This window comes from Candoia aspera, chromosome 5 (assembly GCF_035149785.1).
Source record: "Candoia aspera isolate rCanAsp1 chromosome 5, rCanAsp1.hap2, whole genome shotgun sequence".
NCBI classification, from domain to species: Eukaryota; Metazoa; Chordata; class Lepidosauria; order Squamata; family Boidae; genus Candoia; species Candoia aspera.
In genome coordinates, this window is record NC_086157.1 from 81,335,002 (window position 1) to 81,361,442 (window position 26,441).

The 26,441-nt window shown below is 39.7% G+C and overlaps 1 protein-coding gene across 2 annotated transcripts in view; it reads left to right on the forward strand.

Moving 5' to 3' along the window:
• The first annotated feature begins 224 nt into the window (after positions 1 to 224).
• The window catches only part of CD47 (CD47 molecule), a 79,547-nt gene continuing 53,330 nt past the window's right edge, over positions 225 to 26,441 (forward strand). Inside the window, exons 1-2 of one of the 2 annotated variants that reach the window (XM_063305577.1) lie at positions 225 to 880; positions 13,889 to 14,242. In XM_063305577.1, the coding sequence (XP_063161647.1) occupies positions 832 to 880; positions 13,889 to 14,242 (403 nt within the window). In that variant the 5' untranslated portion in view covers positions 225 to 831. The remainder of the gene's footprint in view (positions 881 to 13,888; positions 14,243 to 26,441) is intronic. The other variant, XM_063305578.1, reaches the window with a different exon arrangement.

A 26,441-nucleotide genomic window follows, 5' to 3' on the forward strand; every position in this document is an offset into this window, starting at 1 on the left:
TATAAACCTAGGACGAGACGAGGCAACGAATAAACCTTATTTATAGCGAATGCTTTTCCTACAACTTGTGCGTGTTTAAAGGATTAAGAAGCCTTACTTCACAACACCCTCCTCTAAGGCTGAGCAGAACCACTCAGGCAAGGTTGCTCTAAAGATTTCCCTAGGAGCGCTTTTGCTTCTGGCTTCGCCGGAGCCTAAGGGGCAGTCCGCTGCGCCATCTCAGATTGCACATACATAAAATGGGCGAGGGATTCTCCTTGGTGGCGTCGGCTTTCCCTGACGATCGCAAGCTTCAGCATGACGCAGAGTTCCTGTTTTGTTACGCCAAGGCCCGGCGTTCCTTTTTTACATCTGCACAGTTCCTGCGTGGCTAGACGCGAGAACACCCGAACACGTCGTCTCGCCAGGTTTGGAACTTTCGGTGGAAGATTTCAAGGTCTCTAGAGGGTGCAGCGATTCCCGAGCACCGCCGCAGCTTGTCCCGGGTTTGCCCGGTACGAAGTTGGAAGGGGGGAGAACGTGAATGTCGTTTCCGCGCTTCATGAAAGAAAGCCCACCTGCTTCCAAGTTGTAGCGCGCCGCGTCAGTTCGACAGGAGGATACGGAGGGGGCCGTTTTCCCGCCTACGCCTTCGTCTCCCCTCCTGCGGCGGAGAGCGAAAGCGAAAGCCGGGTGTGGCTCCGCCCCGCTTGCTGCGGCTGGAGAAAGCAGCTGAAGCTTGTCAGGCTGCGGGCTGGGCGGCTCCTGGTCCGCGCTCTTGGTCTCGTTCCCCCACTTCGTCCTTCCCTTGGCCTGTCGCGGGAGAAGCAGATTGCCCTCCCCTGCCTGGACATGTGGGTGCTACGCGTGTGCTGGGTGCTGCTGGGCACTCTGGGTGCCGGTGAGTATTTGCTTCTTGCTTCTTTTTCTGCGCTCGCCCTCGGCGGCGCTACTCCCCCCCTCCCCCCGCGGTGTAACTCTTTTTTCTCTCTCACCCTTTCGCCTCCCTCTGGGTCGAAAAGCTGGCAGTTGCCCTGCGCTCTTTGCTCCACGGCGACTTTGGAGTAGCTGCGTAGTTACTGTCCCCGTTTCTGCTTCCCCATTTTCTGAAGCTCCCGGGGGACTGAGCTGGGTTGTCTTTGGGGCTCGAAGGGTGATAGAGGTGTACGGCTCTTAAAAATGGGAGCGGGAGGGAGAGAAGCTCACGCCCCCCCGGCTGGTGGGACTTTAGCTTTTCGTCCTATCTCTCGACTGCGCCATGTCAGATAAGGCTTGGATTGTTTGGCTAGAGTGTACCGCTGCCTTGCACCACGTCCCCTCCCCTCCCATTCCCCCAAGCGAACCCAATTATTTCGACAGGCGTAGGGTGCTGAGCTCTGGGATTGGCTACCTCTTTTAACGCCTGATGCTTCCCATACGCTTCGCTTCAGGAGTCCTGCTGCTCCGAATGTGCAGTGGCAGAAGTGACAGCAGGCTTGCGGGTGGGGGTTGTGAATGTGACTCCGGCATTCGCCGTGGTTCGGAATATGCAGAAGGTATTTAGTTGTGCCGCTTTCCCATCCCCTGATTGGTTTGGCTCTGGTCGGTTTGCGACACAGTTCTGTTTTTCCGGTTAATCCTTATTGCTGATGGCTGCTGCCCTTGAAAGAACCCACCTAAACGCTTGTGTCAGTGTATAAGCCAGCTCTTCTTTTTATGATTAAAACTTCGGAGCACGTGTGCACAGCAACTTCCCACATTCTCTGAATTGCACATAGCAAAGTAGTGAGAGTATCCTTGTAGGTGAAAATACAGCAGCGTTGTCTTTTCCCGGGGCCACTGTCCCATCATCATGGGAAAGAGAGAGACAGACTGAAAAGTCTAGTTCAGGCTTGCAGTATTGCATGTACAAAACACATTTCTCAGCCATGGAGGGTGGGACTAGTGTAACCTCATACTCTTGTCATCTACAGATGTTGAGATTAAGTGGGTCATACAGAGTGACAACATTGTGTTAGCATACTTTTACCTGACTCTTAATGAAGCCATTTTGTTGTAAGCAAATTGTTGCGCTGTACAGGTATTATGAAAGCTCAAGTTATGCATTTCACACAGTTCTTCTGTAGAAACGGGTATAATAAATTATCTTTGCCAGTTTTCAGTTTTTTGAGAATAACTGAAGTTGGCAAGCATTCTATGATGCTTTTAACATTTACCTTTAAAGATTTATTGACAACTTTGCTTCATTGATTGGACAATAGGGTTCAGATTCCCAAACCAAACTGTAAAAGTCTTATTTCTATGATATGGAAATGCCAGTGGGCTTTTTTGCTTCTTCTAATGAAGGGATACCTCCAGATTGTCACCTTATGAATTGATCTCCTGAGCTTGGTACTCCCCTCAGATGTGTTGGACCACAACTAAGACTAGTTTGACCATGGAACCAGTAAACCAGTGTGGTGGTGATCTCCACTGGATGTATTCAAGCAGAGTCTAGACAGCTATTTCTCTGGGTTGCTTTGATTTGAGTTCCTGGCCTGAGCAGAGGATTGGACTTGATGCTTAAATGGGTATACCAATTCCATTACTCTACAGTTTCCACAGTCCCCAAACAAAACTAATTAAAATAGTGAGACTATAGTCCAATACAACTGGAGAACATCAAGTGCTGCATGATACCTCAAGTTCTTGTAGATATTAAGATAATTAAATATCACCAGATTTATATCGTTATTCCTGGGATTTCAGTGAAGATTTATAACATTTCTTTTGCAATGGACAAGAATGTAGGTTTTTTTCCCCCCTGAATGGAAATCTTGTGCTTCTTTAAAATAGAACTTTTTGAAATAGTCTATTTTAATCTGATGTATGATTCACTTTCAAAATTTCCTCACTTCTGGTAAACACAAAATAATATACTTTCTTCTCCACTCCAGTGAGATTCATGGATGATCACAGAATCAAAGTTACCTTGGAGATCATCTCATCCAACCCCCTTGCCCAGTGCAGAAATTCACTTTTGCAGCATTTATGATGGATGATAAGCTTCTGTTTATACATTACCAGTACGGGACAGTTATCCAGCTCCTGAGTTGGTTGGTTCCATTCATGAGTAGCTCTTATTATTGGAAATGTTTCATGTTGTCTAACTGAAATCTACTTCCTCATAATTTAAACTCCTTGTTTGGTTCTTTCCTGTCTTTTGAAACATCTTTGAACAATTCTGCCCTGTCTTCTGCAATGACAGCTTTTCAGATACATAAAGACAGATAAGAGTTCTTCCATAGTCTTCTCTTCCTCAGGCACCTCCAACTTTTCTTTGTAAAATTTTCCTCCAGCCTTTTATCATTTTGGTTGTTTTCCTCTGGACATGCTGTGCCTGTTTAATGTTCTTCCTGAACTGCATTGTCCAGGACCTGACCCAATATTCCAGCTGTGGTCTACTTGATGTAGGTTAGAGATGAACAAGTGCTTCTCTTGATTTGGCCACTGTACTTCTGTTGATGCAGCCTAGGATCACATTTGTTTTTTTATGCAGCTGCATTACACTGCTGGCTCATGTTATGGACTGAGATACCCAGAACCTTTTTGCACATACTGCTGTCCAAGTATTACGTCTCCCCCATCCTATACTCATGCCTTTGATTTTTTCTACCCAAATGTGGGACTTTGTATGCTGTCCCTGTTGAACTGAGATTCATCTTGCTATTTTTTTGGCCTAATTTTCCAATTTGTCAAAATTCTCCTGAACCTTGTTAGCATCCTCTAAGGTATTTGCTGCCCTCCTGTGTCATCTACAAATTTGAAAATCATATTTTCTAGCCCCTCGTTCATGTCATTTGTACATTTATTGAGTCAAGCTCTATGATATGCCACACTTCCCTCCAGCTTGACTTGATATTTATTAATTTGTTTGTTTCTTGTACTGTCAGACCAAATAAAACAATAAAAGGGAAAGGGATTTAAAGGTTAAAGAGAAAGAAGAGGCAAGAAAGAAGGTGTGTGTGTGTGTGTGTGTTTGCGCATGTGCAGGGGTGTGTGCAAAGGGTCAGTCAAAGCCAAATAGCTAGAGTTGGGCTCAAAACTATTCAGGTTAAAGCCATTGCCTTCTAATTGTAATTGCAATAATGCAGAATTTCATGATCTTTGTGATTACCCCCGACTGATCTCTCAGTAGAAAGAGCAATTTCAGAGGGAGGCCATTCCAAGCATCTGCTGATAAATGGGGTAATTAAGTGCCAGCAATGATATGGGGCAGCTCAGGAGGACACGTGTGTCTCAACCTTTGCATCTGAATGCATTCCTGAAAAGGGATGTTATTAAAACTACTTTCTATTATTTTTTAAGGTAGGGCATCAAATCTTGCCAGGGTTAATGCCCTTCTGTGTAAGGCAGGGAGGGCATTGTAGAGCTATTTGGAATTGGCATAAGGAGTGACGATGAAAGTAAGGTAGCAGCAATGTGAGGAATCTGAGTCAAGTACTCTTCGCTTGGCTTCAGGCATGGCTTTCTCTACTGCTATCATAAGCAGAGCATGAGTCCACAATAAGCCAAATCAGCAGCTATTTGCCTCTTCCAAAAGAAGGTGAATTTGTCAACTAGGATAAACTGAGTTAAGGGACCATGTTCCAGACTTATTTCAACCAGTAGGTTCTCATTCTGGCCTTTACTGAGGCACAGCTTAACTCCAGCTGGAGAAACATATTAGTCACTATGGGAGAAGCATGGGACATGGTTCTCTGGAATTCTAATTGAATGGATTCCAATGTGGATGTGTGTCCTGTTTCAGGTTTCAAATGCACACACAGTTGCTAGGTGATAATAGCAATTTACTCAAGGCTGAGTAGATAAATGGCAGTTAAGCAAAGGAATTTAAATCAAAGCAGTCTCTTGGAAAGAAAGCTTGCCTGAGTAATTTCGTTTTGTAACAGGAATACACAGAAGAGAAGTCAAAGTCAAACTTCTATCCAAAGTTCAGATAGCCAAGCCAGGTTTATTAGCCAGTGCAAAGGTCAGAGTTCCAGGGTTTTTTATGAGCCAGTACAGGAGATCAGATGGTTGTTCCCAACAGAGAAACATGGGTCAGGACTGCTGTTAAATCCAGCTGCAGCCAGCTATCTTTAATTAAGACAGGTACTCTCTTGTGTGGCAAGGAGCCTCATTGAACATCTTTGCTCTGCTCTTCTCACTACTTGCGAAGTCCAAAGGCTTGGAGGACATATCTCATCACCTGACTGATCCAGCTGTTCTGATGGTGCTTGTGTTTGATCAGCCCCAGGTGATTCCTGGTTTTGTGTCTCCTGAGGCTGACATTCCATTGGTTCAGCTGGAGCAGCTTTGTCAGAGTCTGAGTCCTAGACCATGATAATGTGTCCTTGTAAGTGCATTGCTGAGCACTATGAAGGAAACTTGGGACTCGTATTCTAAATGTGTAACTGCCAGGACACAGTTGCAACCTTAGCAGCTTGCAAGTTATTATATTGGTGGGTTTTTGTGCCTGAATTGAGAGGTTGTTGATTTTGCGTTTCCACAAAGTGAAGAACTGGAATAAAATCCCTACAGAGTGAATTCACTTTCCAGTATGAGTTTGACAGCAGCACCCTTGATCACATGCTAATAGCCTGATGGCTTAACACTTGGACTTTATAGTGACCTTCCACCTGATAATGACTACCACTCTTTAATAGGATGCTTCATTCTTAGCCCAGTCTGTTATAGCCATCAGTAGACTCTCTCACCAGCATTCATTCAAACATGGAACCATTGACCCAAAATCATCATCCTGATCATCATCTCTGTCAGGAATGTTTCCAACCCAGGCACACACTTATCCCAAATTCCTGAACAAAGCTCTCAAAACTTGACAATGCGGATTTGAATAATTTCTCTCTCTGCTCATAACTTATAAGGTGTACTGGGGTGATGCTTATCCCTCCTGGCTCTCACTCTTTCAGTTATTGCTGCAGATCTGGTCAGTGTGTCAGTATGTTTACATGGAATTAACCTTTTTTTTTCTTACTGCATTGAATTAAAAAGGTACTTTTTCTCTGGTACCTTTGATAAACCCTACACAGTATGTGGGAGATGTTATTAAGGAATTAGCCCTAAAGAGCATGTCAGTACAGTACTGAGAGAAAATTTGTAAACCCTTTAATCTGCAATTGTATAGTAGTATGACCTACAATGTGATGTAAGCATCATCTAAATCCTATTAATGCATAAAGATATTCTGGTTAAACAAACAGTATCCCAAACAATGTACTGTGCCATCTCTTTATTCAAACTGACCCAACCTTCACTATGTTATTATTAGAAAAAGTATATGAAACTCTAGGACAGCCTATCTCAACCTTTTGACCCTGGAGGAACCCTTGAAATATTTTTCAGGCCTTGGGGAACCCCTGGACATTGAGGCTCAAATATAAGCCGGAAGTTCCAAAATTATTAGATTTGTTTCATGTGTAGGCCTGAATATATGCAATAACAGGTTCTTGGACTAAAAATAATTCAACTTATCTCTCTAATGTGAAATTGCCCAAATTTGAAATAATTTTTTAACAAAATTGTGATCTCCCAGGGAACCCCTAGTGACCTCTTGCGGAACCCTAGAGTTCCATGGAACCCTGTTTGAGAAACCCTGCTCTAGGATAATCAGCAGGGGATCGGTTGAGATAGAAGTTCTAGTCAATGAGGGGCCAGTCAGGTATCAGTTAAACATTGATTAAACAAAACAAAACATACTGGTTTCCACCAGTGGAGTCTACTGTTTACAACACAGGTTTGTTTCCTATCAAAAGTGATTCATGCCCCAATCAAAGATATTTCTGTGGACCTTAGGAAAAAAAGTTCTTGATGCTCAAATGGCCAGAAAGGTCTACAAAATCATTGCCAAAGAAAATGCACTATCAGCCAAAAGTCAGAGAATGTACAAATGGAGAAATGCAACACCATGTTACTCTTGCTAGGAGTGGTTGTCCAACAAACTTGCCCTAGGCTTTCAATACAGTATTGGTAATGGATTTGCAGGCCACAAACATTTACAAACTGCCTCTCACCGGTGTAAATATACCAAACAATATGGCAGCAGATTATCAAACAAGGAGGACAATTGTTGGAACTGACATTTTAGTTCTGTACTATACTGTATACTACAGACACAAACTGAATTTAGATATTCTGCCAAATTGATTTTTTTTCTTTAGTTTATGACTGAAGATGTGTAGATTCAGCTATTCAGTTTGGAAATAATGGTTTAAGGCTTAATATTATGGGTGAACCCAACCATTATGGCTCTTAGCCATCAAATGACCGCTTTAGCACAGTATGAGAATCCAGTGAAAGAAAGTACTAGGAAAAGGATGGAGGAGGGAGGCGATCTGAATAGTTTAAAGGAGAATTTGCTTCCTGACTAGATGTTGGGATTGAGACTGAGTCAGAGAGCAAAGAGGGCAGCCTGGAAAAACCACTAAGCCAAGCCCCGGAAAAAATGCAAAGCCAAGCCCACCCCCCCCCCAAAAGAAACCACTAAGCCAAGCGGAAAAAAACAGAGGAAGACTTACAAGCAAAGAAAAGCCTCGAATGGGAAGAAGCGGAACAGCTGAGAACAGGTGGTGAATCAGGCTTGTCACTGCCAATCAGCGCTTGACAAGGCGGTTGTTAAGGAGAGCCGAGCAATGAGAAGCCCAATTGGCTCACAGTCCACAATGGTGTGATCTTGCGGACTATAAAAGCCGCAGGAAGATTCAGAAGGGCTCTGGAGACAACCGTTTCTATCTGCAGCCTTGCGAATTCACCTCAGCACTTCTTGAACAGTTTCTGGACTCAGAAAATCCTACTGATATTGGTAAATCTGGTCTACCGGTAACAGATACCATCCAATCGCCCAAGTCTTCCAGTGCATCAGACTTTAATTCGGCAATCCCTTAAAAATTATCTCAGCCGTCATGGCCATACATCTGCCTTCAAAACCTTAATTGCGATGTAATTTCAGCACTGATGTATCTGACTTCATAGTCAAACAATTAGGAGTAAATCTCCACCTCAGCTTCTGTATACTTATTCAGTTCCTTCAAAATTGCCACTGTCATTATCTCACAGTTAATAGTTTCAACTCTTCCTGTCATACCACAGATCAATCCCATTTTCTAATCAGTTAACCAGATTCCTCTGCCTCTGATTCAACAAGGTTCAATCCATTCCTAGCTGCCAGTGATTGCCTTGAGTTAATGACTTCTACTAAATTGATCCAATTGATAATTCAGCACTGCACCATCAATTGCTTTGATCCTTAAACGTAATTTCCTGTTTGCTAATGATTATTTTTCTTCCTATTGACTTTTGAGAATTTACCTCAGAATTAATTACCTTAGTTTTATTAATCAAATGTTGTATTCCAATTTCCATATAGATCTTCAGTTTCCTAATCATAAATTAATACGTTTCAGTGTATTTAATACTAAGCTTCTATTTATTGTTGTTTGAATTTCAATAAATGTAAATTGTATTCAAATTCTGAGTCAGTCTGTGAAACAGGACACTAGACACAGATCTGTGAATACTAAGAAAAAAAACAGGCAACAAAAAAATGTAAAGAAGTATCATTCCGACGCAGCTCAAATAAACAAAATATATAGTGATACGCAAAAGTTCATCTTTCATTGAAATGCTTGTTTCATTCATTCCCAAAGTGAATAGAAGCTGGCACATCCTCTGTATGGCACAAGGTTATACATTATGTCTTTCTGCAAATATGAATATGTACTTCCTATTTATGTGCAGTTGTTTACAGATAAGAAAGAGTAAAATGGCAGGTGCAGAAGATTGGAGATATTTTCAGTTACTATGTACTAACACTTCTTTGGCACAATTAACAGCTTTCAAACAATGTCTGTAGCCAAAGGAGAATCTTTTTATTCTTGCTTTTGTGTTTTTTCCCCACTCTTTCTTGGAGAACCTTCTAGCTCAGAAATATTCTTCTACTTGATTATGCTATATGTTTGAAATTTCTCTCCAGATTTTCAATAGTATTCAACTCTGAGAACTGTGAAGGGCATTTAAAAACTCTTATCTCTCCTTCCTACTTCACAATTGATTCGGAAATGTGTTTCACATTGTTGTCTTGTTGAAATAGTCAACCTTTTCTTCAGCTTCAATATCTTCACTAACTGCAGGGCTTCTAGGATATGTTGATACTGAGATGAATCTGTTCTTCCTTTTATCAGCCAATATTTCCTTGACACTAGATGTCACACAACCCGAAAGCATAATAGAGCTTTTGTGGAGTCCTTGATGCTCTCTGAGCTTGGTTGTTTGCTTGGAGACATTTCATTACCCAAGTAGGTAAGATCATCACTGCTAGTGAGTGTGGGGTTTGCTCCTTGTTTATATACAATAGTGTATATGGCAGTGTTGGTGGGGGTATGGTTTTCTCCTTGGTAGTTCAACAATTGGCAAGATGGTCTTTTTTTCAAATGCAACTTATATGATTTGGCCAAACATTTCAATTTGTATTTCATCATTTCATACTTATTTAAAATATGCAAAAGAAAACTTTAATAACAACTTCTGTAATGAGGTCAGAGAGAGAGAAAAAACATCTTCTGACTATTCTCCCATACAGATTATTTTGTACAAACAGTGCTGTACTTTGGATCTCCAGACATATACTACTGTGTCACTACACTTTATAGCTGGTTGTTTGCAGTAGGTTCTATTTTGTAGATCTAACTAGTTTTCAGGCAGCTTTAGCAGAGATTTGTTTTGATCTTCCAGATCTTGCCTTGACTTCAATAGTTCAGTGTAACTTCCATTTCTTAACACCCTTTCTCACAGCTGAAACTGCTAGCTGGAAGTGTTTAGAAATTTGTTTATAGCCTAAAACCTGCTTTGTAAGAGTGAATTATCTTCATTTTGTACCATGCAGAGGTTGTGTCAGCTTCTGTTCACTTAAGGATTCATTGAAGTGTACAGTTTGACTAGGCGTGCCTAAACTTTTGCATCCAACTGTAAGCCTGACAAGCATGCTGTTGAACAGTCCCCATTTTGACAAATCTAACTGCCCTTGAGAGTATTTTACTCAATCTATCTTTAGGCAGAATTATTCCTGCTCTGTTTTTCCTTGGCTCTTCTATCCAAAGGACACTTTCTTTTTTGAACTCCCAGTATTTTTCTTTTATGAAACATTCTCACCTCTTTTTATGTCGAAGAATATGACATTTCCTCATTAGCAGCTGTACATAGCGACTATAGCACACCTATCCCACTTTATACTAACCTACACATGTGACAATTTGGGGCCTGTATAGAGTAATAGGATGCTTAATCCCATCTAGCCCAGAAAGTTAAAATAAGCATATTGTAACATTAAGTCTTCTTTAGTTGAAGCTCAGCTCGCAGTAACTTCATGAAATCATCAATGCTGTTCTCTTGGCAACAGTACAGAAGTGAATTGTCACTGCCTTCTTTCAGGCTGTTCTACACCCATCCCACCCCAGTCCAGCCTACAGCCCTGAAGTATTTTGGAGTCTCCTAGCTCTATAATAATAGGTCCAATCTTGTTTCATTTTTTGGAATCAGCCAAGGTTGGCTAGCTGCTCATAGATAAATTATAAACATCTCAAGTATAAATGAATGTGTTGGCATATTTCTCTAAAGTATTTGCATTTGGAAACCAAAAATGTTAAAAATCTAAAATTATTGTCTGATACTTTGGACATAAAGTTATCAGGTTGCTAAATACAAATATCAAAAATAAGATTTGGAAATAATAAGAAAAAGTGGTTGGATTTCATCAAGTGACTGCTGAGACTTGGTGATCTACCAAGCTGCATCAGCAAAGATAGAAAAATGATTAAAATTTGAAGGTTCCATTACTTAAGCATTTTTTTTTATTTTAAAGTATTTTTATTAAGAATTTTAATAATAAAAGATAATGCAAAATGAAATTAAAAAAAGAAAAAATAGGGAAGAGAGAAACATAAAGAACATCTAGAGAGTGCAGAAAATAAAGAAGGAAAGAAAAAGAGAGGAAAAAAAACAAAGAAAAAGGTATTTAAAGAAATGACTTCTGATCTTCTTTGTAGCAGTTACAAACTAAATCCCTTTCCTCCCCATTTGAAATTACATTACATATATCTCTTCTTCCATGTCCCAATCCTCTTCAATCAGCAGATACAAAAATCATTAACAGTTATTTCTGGTTTCTGCAAAAAGTCCATCAAAGGTTTCCAGTATTTTATAATTATTATATTATCCCTGATCAAACAAGTCAATTTTGTATTCTTTCCTCTTACGCAGTATTCTGACATTCTTGATCCTTAACTTGACTTTAAAATGTTGTCATAGGACATGATCTCGATCCATGTCTTCCTCTTCCCATCCTGGAAGTATTTCTAAAACTTTAAACAGCTCTCTCACTGTTTTCACCAAGTTGTTCTATAAATACTCTTGGTCTCAGCCAGAATTCTTTCTCCTGTAAGGTTCTGGCTAGCTGAAGTTTCTGGTTGGTCTTCAAGGGCAGCCCCATGGAGAGCCAATTACAATGGTCTAATCAGGAGATAACAAAGGCACGAGTGACTGTGCTCAGAGTTTTGCCTCTTTTGTTATCTCACAAGATGCTTCTGAAAGAAAGAATGTGCTGTGTTACATGAGGCAGAGCAAGGTCAGTTGAAGAGGATGAAAGCAAGGTTTATGTATTAATAAGACAGAACACAATATAATGAAGGATTGTTATAATTTTGCTAAATAAATACAGCACCAACCTATTTTAACTTTGGGAGAAAAGGCCTATCCTTCATTAGCAACTTGCTCTCTAATTAAAAAATGAAAGAAAGAAACTTTGCTAAAGCACCTAACCAAAAATGTTGGCTTGATTTTCTTCCACAGTAGGTTAGGCTGGATAAATTTGGTGTAAATAACTTTGTAGCCTCAGACAAAAATCTGTGACTTCTCCTATGGTTTCTTAGAGCCCAAGCTTTTGTGACCAATAGTCCACTTAATTAAATCACGATAAGCATCTTTCTCCAGCTTAGGATAATCATGCATTTGTCATTTCTATGGTTACATGGTCTGCCTCAAGTTTCCTTTACCTCTTTGTTTTGCAAAGTCCACCAATCGTCTGTTCAGTAAAACTCTAAACAATGTCATACCCATGAAAGTATTATTTTATTTATTTAATTATTTCAAAAGCACTTTAACAAAAATCATAATATTTCTAATTTAGCTGGTCCCTTAATCCGTTTTAAACTTTCTTTCATTAAATTCTTGCCAAGCTTTTTGCCATTGATCTTAAATTCTTTAACTTATGATTTTACTCTTTTCTTTAATCTGGAATGAAGGATCACTCACAGGGCGTTGATGTTGTTTTTCTGCTGCTCCGAAGATCTCTTTTAGCTGTAAAATTGCTGTAGTCTTTATAACATGCTTAAGCAAGTATGGTTTTAGCAAACTCAGTGTTCTTACAAACTCCACTGCAGCTGTGAGCTTGTTGACTTTTCTGTGGCTCCCGGCTCTTGGACTCATGAGTCAACTGCAATCCTGTGGTCTCCTCCTGAGTAGTAGCCATCCGGAACACAAGTGGGTGATCTTTTGGCCTCTCCTTGTGTGGACAGGCTCTGTTGGCCTGGGCTTCTCACCTGGCCATTGGTCTCCACTGCAGCATTGTCTGTTCTCCTATGGAGACCTCTTAGTCTGCCACTGCCCCACCCAGAAGTCAATTACTGAATTTTTGACTGAAGGGCAGGTTAAGCATTTTTTAAATAAATTAGCAGGTATGATTTAAGAATAAATCAGGGCATGATGTTTCTAATAATAACAACAGCCTTCAGCTTTTTCAAGATTGCCGTGCCTTATACAACCCTGAAAAGCCTTAACAACATGGAACCCTTGTTGGGCCCAACTTAGGCTCAGGTTATATCTGGGCACTTTTGTCCTTCCTCAATCCACCACTTCCTAAAGTGCCAACAATCTTCTGTCCTACTGGGGAATAGCAGGTTTCTGCTCTTAAGGGAAACAAATGATCTTCTGCACTCTGATTGGGGACCATCACTTTCAACCCTCTGGATTTGCCATTGCCACCAAGGGAGTCTTCTACCTGTTAAATGGAGATTGCCAGTTTCTCACCTTTGGGTGTTATTGCTACAGTGCGGCACTGGTAATCTTCTGGCTGTTGCATGGGACTAACAGTTTCCTGCCCTTGGGCATTACTTCTTATTCAGATGTACAAAGAACCACACACATACACATACTACATTTTATCAGCCTGGCCATCCCACTTATATATATCTAGGTTGCATTCCCCTTTGTTCCTTTTCAAGAATCAAGCCAGGATTAATCTTTTGTTTCTTTACTGAAGCTTAAAGTGTCTTACATACAGTGAACCATTACTGTGTCAGCTTGAAGGTCAGCAAAGGGTTACTAATTGTTATACCCTAACCTATCAATGGGAAGGGACAGGAAAGAGAATATGGCATAGGAAAGGGAGAAGAGAAGGAGAGGGAGGGGAAAAGGAAGCTTCTTTAGTCAAACTGGAAGCAAATGTCTCTCATGGTTTGTAGTTGATCTGTTCAGAGATAGCATTATGTGAAACAGGAAAAAAACTTTGGTAGGAGAAAACCAAAGACACAAGGAGATAGAGTCATTGGATCTTTTCTCCCCTTGCAGCATCTTCTCTTCCTTTTAAAACCTTTAAAGTGCAACCCATTTTCTATTTGATGGTTTCTCCTTCTAATTGGTTCCTTCACCAAAAGGGGGGTCTGAGCTCTCAAAAACTACCCTGAGGTAAAGCAAAGATTCCAGCTTTAAGCATGGTGTTGTCTGGTAAAACAGGCTTCTTGGTCTATCACCGTCAGCTGAGGTAAAATTCATGTACTCCTGTGTTAGCTACATTTCCTTCTTGAAACACAAATATTAACATCTTTTTTTTGTCTTCTAGGTTCGGCCCAACTGTTCTTTGAGAGTGTCCCATTTGTTGACATAGACCCCTGTAATGGAACTGTGGTCACTCTCCCTTGTGTGGTAACTAATCTGAAATATAATCAGAGTTCATCAATGTTTGTGACATGGCTATTTCAAGGAAAACAATTTTTCATTTTTGATGGAGTTACCAATAACACTGTTAGAAACAGAAGTTTTCAGAGTGCAATTTTTGAGAACCGTTCAATGCTACCCTATGGCATTGCTTCACTCGTTGTATCAACAGAAGAAGCCCTTCCAGGAAATTACACTTGTGAAGTAACAGAATCAAACAGAGAAGGAGAAACAAGAATTGAACTTAGAAATAGCTCAGGTAAGTTACTTGTTTAGATTTTCTTGTAATCCACTGGGACTTTTGCTTTTCAAAATCTATCCATAAATTATTCTGATCTTGGGATAATACAGTCATCAGAAGTATACAGATGTTAGGCTTGGCTTAATATAGCTAGTTATAATTTGGGTTTATCAATCATAATATCCCTTTCCATGAAGCCTATTTGTATCAAATAATATGAGAAGTATATAGAGTAGGCAGTTACTGAGGTGATTTTTTTTCTCCTCCAAATCTCACAATTTCCCACCATTCCATATCCATGAGAAGGAGAGGGAGGTACAGAAATGTGAATCAGAGAATCTAAAATTTTCCACTTAAGGCAAGTTCGGCAGTTTCACATTGGTATCAGATTTACTTTTCAGGTAATCAATGAGAAATAGAGTTTGAAGAGGGTTAAGAGACGTCTGGAGTGTTGCTGGAGGAAGTTGAAGACTGAATCTGACCGAACACAAGCTAGAGCCGCTATTAAGGCCTACCTTGTGGCAGTAAGAGCATTGAAATGGGAATATTTCTCCGCTCTTATTGCATCCGCAGAATATCGTCCAACGGCCTTGTTTAAGATCGCTCGATCTCTTCTGGGTCAGGTATATCCAGGGACCCACCTACAAGACCGTTCGGAAGAGTTTTCACAGCATCTGCAGGATAAAATCACTCAGATCCGTTCTAAGTTGGACTCTAAGCGTGAAGCGGAGTCTGGGGAGATGCCAGGGGAATGTACTTACCCTGTTATCTGGGAACGGTTTGATCCTGTTCGGCCTGAGGAAGTGGACAGGATTCTCTGCAGTGTGAATGCAACCACATGTCAGCTTGACCCATGCCCTTCCTGGCTGATAAAATCAGCCCGGGAAGTGACTTGTGGTTGGGTCCAGGTGATGGTTAATGCATCCTTGAGGGAGGGGGTGTTTCCGGCTGCCTTTAAGGAGGCGCTGTTATGCCCCCTCCTCAAGAAGCCATCCTTGGACCCTACTATACTGGGCAATTTTCGCCCTGTCTCCCACCTTCCCTTTTTGGGAAAGGTGGTTGAGAAAGCGGTTGCGTAGCAGCTCCAGAGAATTTTGGAGGAAATGGATCATCTGGACCCCTTTCAGTCAGGTTTCAGGCCAGGATATGGGACGGAGACTGCATTGGTCGCACTTATGGATGATCTCTGGCGGGAGCAGGATGGAGGGAGTGCATCCATCCTGGCTCTCTTGGACCTCTCAGCGGCTTTCGATACCATCGACCATGGTATCCTTCTGGGCTGGATCAGGGGGTTAGGGGTGGGTGGTGTAGTTTTGCGCTGGTTCACCTCTTTCCTCCAGGGCTGTTCCCAATTGGTGGTGATAGGTGAGGAGAGATCCGGCCTTCGACCCCTCCATTGTGGGATGCCGCAGGGTTCGGTACTCTCTCCTCTCCTATTCAACATCTACATGAAACCGCTGGGTGAGATCATCCGTCACCATGGGATGAGGTATCATCAATATGCTGATGATACCCAGTTATGTATCTCCATCCTGGGTGAAGTAAGTGATGTGGTCTCTATCCTTTCCAGGTGCCTGGGGGCTGTGGGGGCCTGGATGGGGAACAACAGGCTTCAACTGAACCCTGGTAAGACAGAGTGGCTGTGGATTGATGGCTCCTCGGGTTCCAGGAAGTTGTCATCTTTGGTTCTGGATGGGGTGGCACTGCCCCATTCGGAACCAGTGCAGAACCTGGGGGTCCTCCTGGACTCGCAACTCCTGCTCAAAGAGCAGGTGGCAGTCGCGGCCAGGAGGGGCTTTGCACATCTTCAGGTGATGTGTCAGTTATGCCCATTCCTGGACTGAGATGCCCTCCGAACAGTCACTCATGCCCTTGTCATCTCCCAAATAGACTACTGCAATGCGCTCTACATAGGGCTACCCTTGAAAAGTATTCGGAAGCTTCAGCTGGCCCAGAACGCAGCTGCGCGGACAGTTATTGGGGCTGTAAAATCAGTGCATGTGACACCACTGTTACGCGAGCTGCATTGGGTACCAGTTTGCTTCTGGGTCCAATTCAAGGTGTTGGTTATCACCTTTAAAGCCCTACATGGCATGGGACCAGGGTACCTGAGGGACCATCTCGTCCCCATAACATCGACCCGTCCCACCTGGGTCAGGCAGGGAGGGCATGCTATGGACCCCATCAGCAAAGGAATTTCATCTAGCGGGGTCCAGGAAGCGAGCTTTCTCTGCAGTGGCACCCGCCCTTTGGAACATCTTGCCCCCAGAGTTGAGACAGGTTTCCTCACTCCCGGACTTCCGGAAGAAACTTAAGACCTGGTTCTGCCGCCTTGCTTGGGTGGAGGAGAGCGATAGCTCCACCTGGGGATGGCTGGCACGATAGCACCGCTTAGTGATCCATCTCCACTTGGATTTTACATTTGTTTTTATGTATATTTTTATGTAATTTTTATCTGGCTATGTTTTAATGCCTTTATTGTAAACCACCCAGAGTCCCCCATTGGGGGAGATGGGCAGTGATATAAATTTAATAAATAATAATAATAATAATAATAATAATAATAATAAAGTCTTCTCTGTAGAAAACTCTGATTCCAATATCCATATGGGCCAAGGTGCTGAAGACCAAATGCATCTCAGGTATAATGTTTTCCAGAGAGATTGTTTCCAGTTACTGTTAGCCTAATCCAAAGTACTGGATAATTGTGATGATCATGTAGCCTAATAATGAAGCATGTATCCTATATAAATGTACTAGATAAATATGTATAGAAAGGACTTGAAAAATAAAAATCCTGGGAGGATGGATACATGCAGCTGAAGGGATGAATAAGGTTCCGTTGTTTCCTGGTAAAGGTAAGATGAAATGGTACTAGGAGATACTGTATAGGAGCAATAGTGAATTGGAGATACAAGATGCATGTGTCTCTTAAGACTGAAAGGAGAAATAGTGAATTGAATGGGAAAATTTAGCAAGTTTGAAACTACACCTGTTTTCAATGAATTTCCTAACGAAATCAATATTTTTGAGAGTAATAAAGTCAGATATTTTTAAAAAATTAGTATGAAAAAAATATGTAGAAATGTATATTTTTCTTAAAAGATTGGAATATGTGGTCAATACATTTAACAGGTAGAGAAGGATCAGAATGAAGGAATGACGACTAATAATACTTAGTTATGTGATCAAATGTACTTCTGCACAATGCTGTAATTGCCATTTGGAATAGTTGCTAAAATGGATTAACTAACTTTTAAGAGAACCAGTCCATCAGTTATGATTAATGATCACAAGAAATAAAAGCTCTTTGTTTACAAATTTGCTTCTTTATATACTTATCTATTTGCTCCACTGAGACCTTTGTCTCTTAACTAACTTTTGACTCTTTGTCATTATATGATTTTAGCATAATGTTGGAATCTTATCTATCTTCCATTTGGTGCAATCTCTGTTTAAGTTAAGGTCCTTAAATGATTCTTAATGTTAGAATCTAACCCTAACTCTATATAAGATCAGAAATAAATAACCTATAGCTGAATGTTTCTTTTAAAAATTTCTAATATTTTAGAGGGCACTTGTGATGTATCTGTGTCCATGTCCAAGGATGGAAAACCTGCAAAAAGTCTAGTGTTTCTTGGAATAATATTCCAGAAAGGTGTCTCCCAATGCATTTGGATGGTACTGTGATGAAGTGATGGTATATTCTCCCAGCTGTAAGAGAAATGTCTGTTAAGGATAGTAACTGCATATCAACTTACTGTATAAGAGGCTCAAGAAAGCAAAATTCTTCCTCTTCCCTCAGTTTCTGTTCCTTTTCAATTAACAACCAATATGCTTTTTCCATCTGCTTTGAGTATATTAGTATGTTTATCTTCTTTTAATTAACCAACTCTAGTTGGAATTTGAGGCTTACAGCAGATGTCAGCACCTAGATGACCTTGACTGGCCTCCAAAGTTTTAACAAGGTCAGACCTGGTTAGTATTTAAGTGAAAGATTACCATGAATTCTTGGGCTGTAGGCTAAACTGGGAATATTATAAAATGTCCTATTGAAAACAGCCAAAAACTATTTCAGAATATTTGCCAAAAAATTACATGAATGGTTCCGTGTGGTCTCTAGGAGTCAAATTTAAATTAAGCCAGCCTCTACCTTTACCTTCATTGGAATGAGGCAGGCAATTATCTTTCAGCCAGGGGCAACTTAAAACATGTTTCAGCCTTGCTTTTTAGGGGAATTTAAGTGAATTTGAAATAAATTCTCTTAATTCTCTCTCTCCTCCTTCCCCTTCCCTAAAACTGGGAAAAATAAATCTGATTTTGTGGAGTTTGAAGCAATAAAGTAAGTGCTTCAGCAGCTGCTGGCTGTTTATCCCAGTTTATTTTAAAAGCCCTTTTATACTTCTGCAAAGCTTGAGGTTTCCCAAATCTTTTGAGACCTCCATGCATGCCGTGTTGCCTCCTTTTGCCTGTGTAAAAATCAGCATGCAGAAAAATGAGTTTATGTATAAATTGATAGGAGTGAAACTTAGGTTCTTGACATTCTTTAACTTGTTCAAACTATAACTATATCTGAATTAGTAGATTAAAATATGTAGGCTTATAAAATTACATGACTGTGAACAGGTCTATGATAATATATATTAATTATTTTTTGTTTAATTTGATCTGATAATGTAGGGTTTTAGAAATTATAAACAGTAAAAACAGTTATATTTGGTGACATTTTAATAAATCTGGACATTAGATAATGTTTCCACTGTTGTGTACAATAGTAATTTTGTAAGGGATGGACTTGCAGTTGGGAGGAAACTTGAATTTTATCAAACAGCAATAGTAATTTGCAAAAGCAGTTTAGGGATTATATGAACTTAGTACTGAAAACTAATGCTAAGAAATATGCTTAAATTATATGTTGACCTTTTTAGACATACCAGAATCTGTTTGCTAGAAACATGCATAGTATGGATACTGAAATGCAGGATAATATGATAATATTTTAACTTAGATTTCAGAATCAGCCAGGGTAAGTGGCTACAAAGTAAATAGAATCACTGAACGTGGAATCATGCAATCATGAGAGACCCTGAAATAAATCTATTGCTACAGCATCTCTTTTAGATAGCCATTCAGTTATCTATGAGATAATTAAAACTGTATAAAAGAAGATTCTATGATGTTTAAGCCAGTTGTTGAACTGTCAACAGCTTATTGTCATGTTCTCCGTTTCAATGTTTTCCATACATCGTAACGCTTCACATGTCACTCTGTTGCTCCGTAACCATTACACTTATTCATTTATTATATCAATTTATATAGCTACCAACCTTGCAGTTCTGAGCCTAGGTGAGAAACATTGGAGTAAAACCAAAACAGGAGGAATAAAAAACCATAATTAATAATACAATAATGGTGCCCAAGGAAAAATCCAAACAGACTATAAAAAACCTAAAATCACATCAAAGTGCTCACCCAACCCCCAGACCCCATGCCTGAGGGAATATTCAGTTCTTCAAGGACTTATGAAATGCTAGAAGAAGATGATATAACACAGAAGGCATGCTTCCTGGGTCCTGCCAGATAATACTCTTTAACCTGGAGCATGGCACCTAGTTAAATCTCATGGGCAAGTAGAAACTATTGGAGAGAGGCACTGTTGCAAATAACCTGGCCCCATGTCATAAAGGGCTTTATAGGTAACAATCAGCACTTTGAATTGCACCCAGATGTCCCCAGGGAGTCAGTGCAACTTGGAGAGTAGTGGTATAATATGAGCATACTGAGATGCACCCTTAACTGCCCACCCTGTTGTATTCTGGGCCAGTTGTAGCTTCCACGTGATCTTCAGCCCCATGTAGAACACATTGCAGCAATCCATTTGGGAGATGTCAGCCCCAGTCGGTAGACAAGACCAAGAAATCAACTCCACAAGGAAGGCTAAAACTTACTGTGATTGGTAATAATAGAATCTTGCAAGTCTGATTGTCCTTTGCCACTTCCTCCATCTTCTATTTCAGTGAATTAGGGAACCATCTGCCTGAGCAGCTTATTTCATTGTTCTGGACTTTAAAAAAAATGTTTCAGTAGATTTTGCCTAGGTAACAGTTCCTGTATATTTCCATCAAGGTTGTCTACCTTACTCTCAATAGGAAGTAACCAGAGCATAAGTGAACATGAGCAGTGCCTCCTGATCCAAGAAAAAGTGAAATTGACACACAAGATGGATTTGTGCAAAAATCCTCTTGGAGATGACTGCCGTCTTTTCTTCAACTGGAGCCATAAGTCCAGGAGGACCCCAAATTGCACACCAGTTCTGTCTGCAGCAGTGCTATCTCATCAAGAACAGAAAGTGGAAAATTCCCAGATCCAGGGGCTCCTAAAGCCCAAAGCCACCTGCTCTTACTAGGGTTTAGATGAAGCCTCCAGACCTCTGCTGGCCCTCCAGAGAGAATTCCCAACAGTATAACTCGGGCAGTTCAGGGTAGAGATGTGTAAAGATGTATAACTGGGTATCATCTATGTACTGATGATATTTAACACTATACCAGTTGAATGTCAAGAAATACCTTTTAACACTTAGTTTAAGTTTCCTTATAATTTGAAGTTTCTGAGGTTTTGCCATCTCATAGTCTAGAAGAGACACAGTATGCCCAAATAGTAGTAACAAATGAAAAGGTTTTGACTTAAAGCAGGCACTTCCATTAGTGAATGCAGTATATATTGATCACAAATGATTCAATTAGAGTTAAGAATTGGGAATCCAGATAATTAGAAAGGAGTGACATCTGTACAATTAACATGTGTGTAGTGTAATGGAAATAATCATATTCCTATAATATACAAAGCAAATTTATTTTAATGTTTAATATCCACCTCCAGTTACCACCTTTCTTTTCAGAAATTATTTTGCTAAGTCTCAGACCATCTTTTTAAAATGTGTTCACAAAGGAAACACAACACACTTTCTGGCTGGTGAAACAGAAGTGATAATCATGGTATTCTTGATGTTGTATTACAGCAACTTGTTCCATTTCAAGAATTATCAAATAATGATAACTTGGAATTGTTTCAGAGAACCTTGAATTCCTGGGAGGAAAGCCATGTATAAATGTAGCAAATGTACTGATGTATTTAAATTCATATGTGAAAACTGGCCTTACCTTTTGATACCGGTATCATCTTTAGACAAAATAGATTCTTGTGCCATCTATAAACAGTGCCATCTATAAACATTTTGTGCCATCTATAAATGCCATCTATAAACAGTATTCCATTTATATGTCAATGTACACCTACATAGTGGTTATATGACTGACAGATACACCTATTTATCCAAAGTAGGACTGGGCAATATTTTTTTGTATTGAAGGTCTTATTCCCTTGGGAGTTGTTCTTAGGAACAACTTACCAGATGGGATTTATTTTTTTAACACTTTTTATTGAAATAATATTTTATAAAGATTTTAAAAACTACAGAAAAGAAGAAATAGAAGAAGAAAAGGATTAAAAGGGTAAAAGAAAAAGAATAAGAAAAAAGGAAAAAAAAACAGTATCTAAAGAAGTGACTTCCGATCTTCTTTCCAGCAGTTACAAACATAGCAATTACCATCTCCACCCTCTCATATTGCATATCATAGTTCCCTTCTTCCCATAAGCAAACCTTTTTAATCAATAAATCCCAAAAATGGCAGTTCATTTTTATCCATTTTCAGCACAACTTACCAGGTGGGATTTAAGCAAAACAGTGGCTGAGGCAGAGCCAGATGTTGGAAATAAGTTATTTAAAGGGCTTGGGTCACTGTTTGTCAGCAGGACAACTCTCAGAAAACAGAACAGATGTGGGAGAAGCCAACTAAAGATCAAGTTTGAAAATGAGCAGGAGCCCAATGTATTTCTATGGGAAAGGCAGTTGGCCGCAGTTGACTCTCCATTCTAATCCTTCCCCTCCCTCCTGGTCCTGTGATTCAGAGGGGGACATATCCAGTCCTTGTGCTTCTCAGGGCACATGGAGTGGAAGCAAAACAAGGGGACAACAGAAACACACTCGGATATAACAGAGATACTGTTTTGGAGGAAAACTAGGTTCTTAAGCTTTTGGTATTTATACTTGGCTGAAGCCCCTTAATGAAATAAAGTGCATTCTTGAATACAGCAAGTTTTCCATCCTAGCTGGTTGAGAGAAATAAATTTTACATAACCTGTAGATTTACTCCCTAAACCTTACCATTTGGAACCATTTCAGTGGGGACTATATACAATATACCTGATGCAAAGCAAGGTTATTACGTGTTTTCCACAGAAAATATCAATAACTATTAAAAAACATAATCATTAAACCCACTTTAAAATTATTTTACCTCATGGTCCTAAGCTGTGAAAAAGTTGAGTGATCCATGAAAAGCTTAAAAATTCTGAGCATTTTGTTCACATTTTGTCCAACCTTTATAAAAGAGCAACTATTTAACCAAGTTCCAGACTAGCAAAATTGTATGCAAAGGCTATTCAATTTTTTTCTAAGGCTCCTAAAGCAGGGAACATTGCCTTTCATACTGTTAGATATGAAAATCACGAAAACTGGACCACAGATTTCTGAAAAGGAACTTACTTTATTTGAAGCGGTTTGCAAAGCGCGGTGGGCACCTTGACCAGGCTACGCAGAGTCCGATCAAAAGGAAAGATGCCACACACAAAATTACAAATACACACTTTCTTATGCCTTTCCCTGTCCAGCCTCCCCCTTCTCCTTTCTGGCCTGTTTACCCATTGGCTGGGCACTCAGACGCACAATCTTCCAACCGCCTCATTCCCTGGACCCCTCTATCTTATTTTGCTTATGCTTGTAAAAGCTTATTTTGAAGCATTTGAAACATTCCAAGGTTTTCACACATTGAAATCCTCATAGGACAATATCTCATATGGTTACATTTACTCTATCTCCTTGCTTAGCACACCCTGGAGGAGCCTTTGTTCATATGTCTCCTCTGTTGGTCAGTGTTAGGCTAATTAGTTAGAGACCAATTGCTTCCCTTTGTTTCTTTTGAAAGAGTTCTTACTTGTAAGCCTGCCAGTTTTCACCTCATTAGCCCAAGGCTTTTACACATTTAAACCTTTACCTGTGTTAACTGTCTCTTTCTGTCTCCGTGTTAGTTTAATTATTTATCATTGTGTTACTCACTAGCTTACACATATTGCTTCTTTGCTATTATCTAATATTAGTATTTACACCTTAAAATCTTTCCCAGCCAAGATCTATATGATATTGCCTTATAATATCAATAATAATTGGTATTATTATTTTTACAAATTGTATTATTTCATATACCACAATACTCTATGGATAAAAGCTCTTGAATTAGGAACATGCTCAGAAGTTAGCTTTTGAACTAGGGACACCATAGGGTACAACTATATGAATCCATAAATTCCTCAGTATCCCAGGGACTAGGTTTTTATATGCTCTATTCCCACAAATAATAAAGGCTAGGGGGATTTCTATATGTCTGCAGTGTTGGAGCTATATCTTTATAAACTACTATACCCAGAGTAAACTTTATTAAGCATTGGTCTGATCCAAATTATTAAACCATCAACCCAGAAAGTATTTCCCATCGGGGCAAGTTAAGGCAATAACTTGGAAAAGCCTGAAAAGTGTGTGACATCATTGAAGGATAATGAAAGTCCAATGTAATCCATGTAAAGAGTGTTGTTCTGTCAGATGGTGTTAAGAATTAAATTTTGTATACTACTTTAGATAATCCTTTCTTTCTCATGATAGTTGTATCCCATGGTCCATCACCCCTTCATCCAAACTGAGAATACACTTAGGCCATAATTGTCCAACCCATTTGATCCCATTGAAATAGACATCTGTAAAAAAAGGAAAGAGACTACACTATAGACTTGCATTGGCTTTTGCCAACTTGCAAATTTTAGCTCATCAGTATTGTAATAATAGCTTTCAGTTGCAGTTCCCTTACTTGAAGCATAATTCAGATCCATTACAGATGAATTAAATAAATACAGAACCAGCAGCAAAGCAGGCGTGCAAGGTTGTAATGCAAAAACAGTATGATGGTGGGCAAAGGCTTCTAGGTGCTTTAAAATTTAAAATTTAAAACTGTTTAAACAGTTCAAGGAAGCAGTAGTAGCAGCAGCAAAACCTGTTCATGTTTCAGCCAGCTCTTCTTCACCCTGATATGTTGAAGGAATATTGGTTAACCACTTGCTAGGTCAAGTGGGGCTAGACAAGGATTCTTTAGGAGGGGTGACTTTCTGGCAGTTGATGCATGTGTCCTTGCGTTTTACAGCAGTGAGGTTTGTCAAAAGGGCAGTTGGTGGTTACTAGCACCCAGTTGTGGCACTTAACAGTTCCCCAGACAGTCATGAGGTCTCAAGGAACATCACCCAGCTGGTGCTGGATATTGGATCGCTGCTTTAGCTGGAGTGCAATGGGCTAAAACTGTTTGGTTAAAAACAATACTGTCCCACCCTCAAAGGGAATCCAAATGGTAAACTATTCAGACTGTTGGTACTGAACAGGGCTAGTTCAGAATTGTTTATTTCTAAAGCACGCATCATGGTTATCTGTTGAAATTGACCAAGTAGCTGGGATCATAGCAAATTTATCATGGAAGTGCTAAAACTCAAACATCTACAACAAAATAAACAACACATCATACTTTATAGTTAAATACTATCTAATACGTTAGACATTATTTAAAATAAGGAAAGGGAAAGATAAACAACATATTAAAATTCTGTTATAAAATAACAAGAGGAAACAAGATTGCAAAGGAAACCATACAATAGTTTTTCAGCTTGTGTTTGTTGGCAACATCTGAATAGAACAGGGTTTGAAATGCAAAGGAAAGAGCTGTGAAAAAAAACTCTATACATGTACAGAGGACATGGAAACACAGACAATAAGTGCATGCCAACTTTGCAAACGCTTGGGTAATTTCAGCATTAAACTAATAACCTGTTAAAATAAGCCATGTCTTCAAACAATAACTCCTTGAATTAAAAATCTCTTTTAGACTTATTTCCTATACTTGCTTTAACTTCTTTGGAACACTCAGTCTTATAGTTTGTTCCCCTTTTCCACTCATCTAGGCCAGGGAAGAAATGAATGTGTTAACAAGGAAAAACAGTACATACTAAGATTTCTCTGTGCCAGAAGTGTGACCCACCTTTTGCAGGGAGAAAGATCACATTGGAAAACAAAGTTTCCTGAGAAGAAATCTTTACTTTTGTTTTCCCCTCCTCCTTGTTGGCATCTCATGACTACCATATGAAAAAGAGAGGATCTTCCACAAATGTGGAGTCAGAAAGAGCTCTCCCTGTGACCACCAGGAGAATCCCTTGCTTTTTTCTTAGAGTATGAAAGAAAGAAAAATAAATAAATTTCCTACAATAAAACAAAATTGAATCCAAATTTATACAACAAATCCCTCTCAGGAGGTTTCATAGGTTTAAAAACTTTAATAATCCATGGGTTTAGAAAAAACAATTAGAAAAATACCTATTATAATAATTTCTGAGCATGTGCAAATTTCCACTTATCCAAGCTAAAATTTAAAGCTTATTGCACCAACTTTATAAATAAACTGTTTTATAATACAACATGAACAACTGACATACAAACTTTGAACAGTCGTCCAAATAATAGAGACACTGAAACATGAATCTCTACAATGTGCAGCTGCAAGGAACTTACATTGATGTACCTCATTTTTAATTTATTAAACTAAAGGTGCACCAAGGGGAAAATGGTTCAAAACAATCAAAAACTTACTATTTAAGAAAAATACCCCACTCCCTTTTGCTAGTCTGGCAAGCAAAAAGGCCATTGCCTATTGAAAAGCAATAGGAAAACTTACTAATTTAAAATTATGATACATTGACCAAAAAGGAAGAGATGGTTTAGTCAAGCCCCCCAAAATTAATTCACCTTTTTTTATGCAACCACCTACCCACTTTTCTCTGCTCCCTCTGCCTCCCCCTTTTTACTCATTCCCTCTTTTCATTAAAGGCAGGTACAATATACAATAACCCCAGCCTCTTTGAATTTTTACAAAGCAATCTGATTTCTCAAGGAGGGAGGGAAGGATGGGGGAATGAAACAAGGAAAAACAAGTTTAAGGAAGATTTTTTATCTCAGTAAAGTGAGGGATTTTGCTGAGAAAACATTGTCTTTTTATTGCCTGCGTAAAGGGCT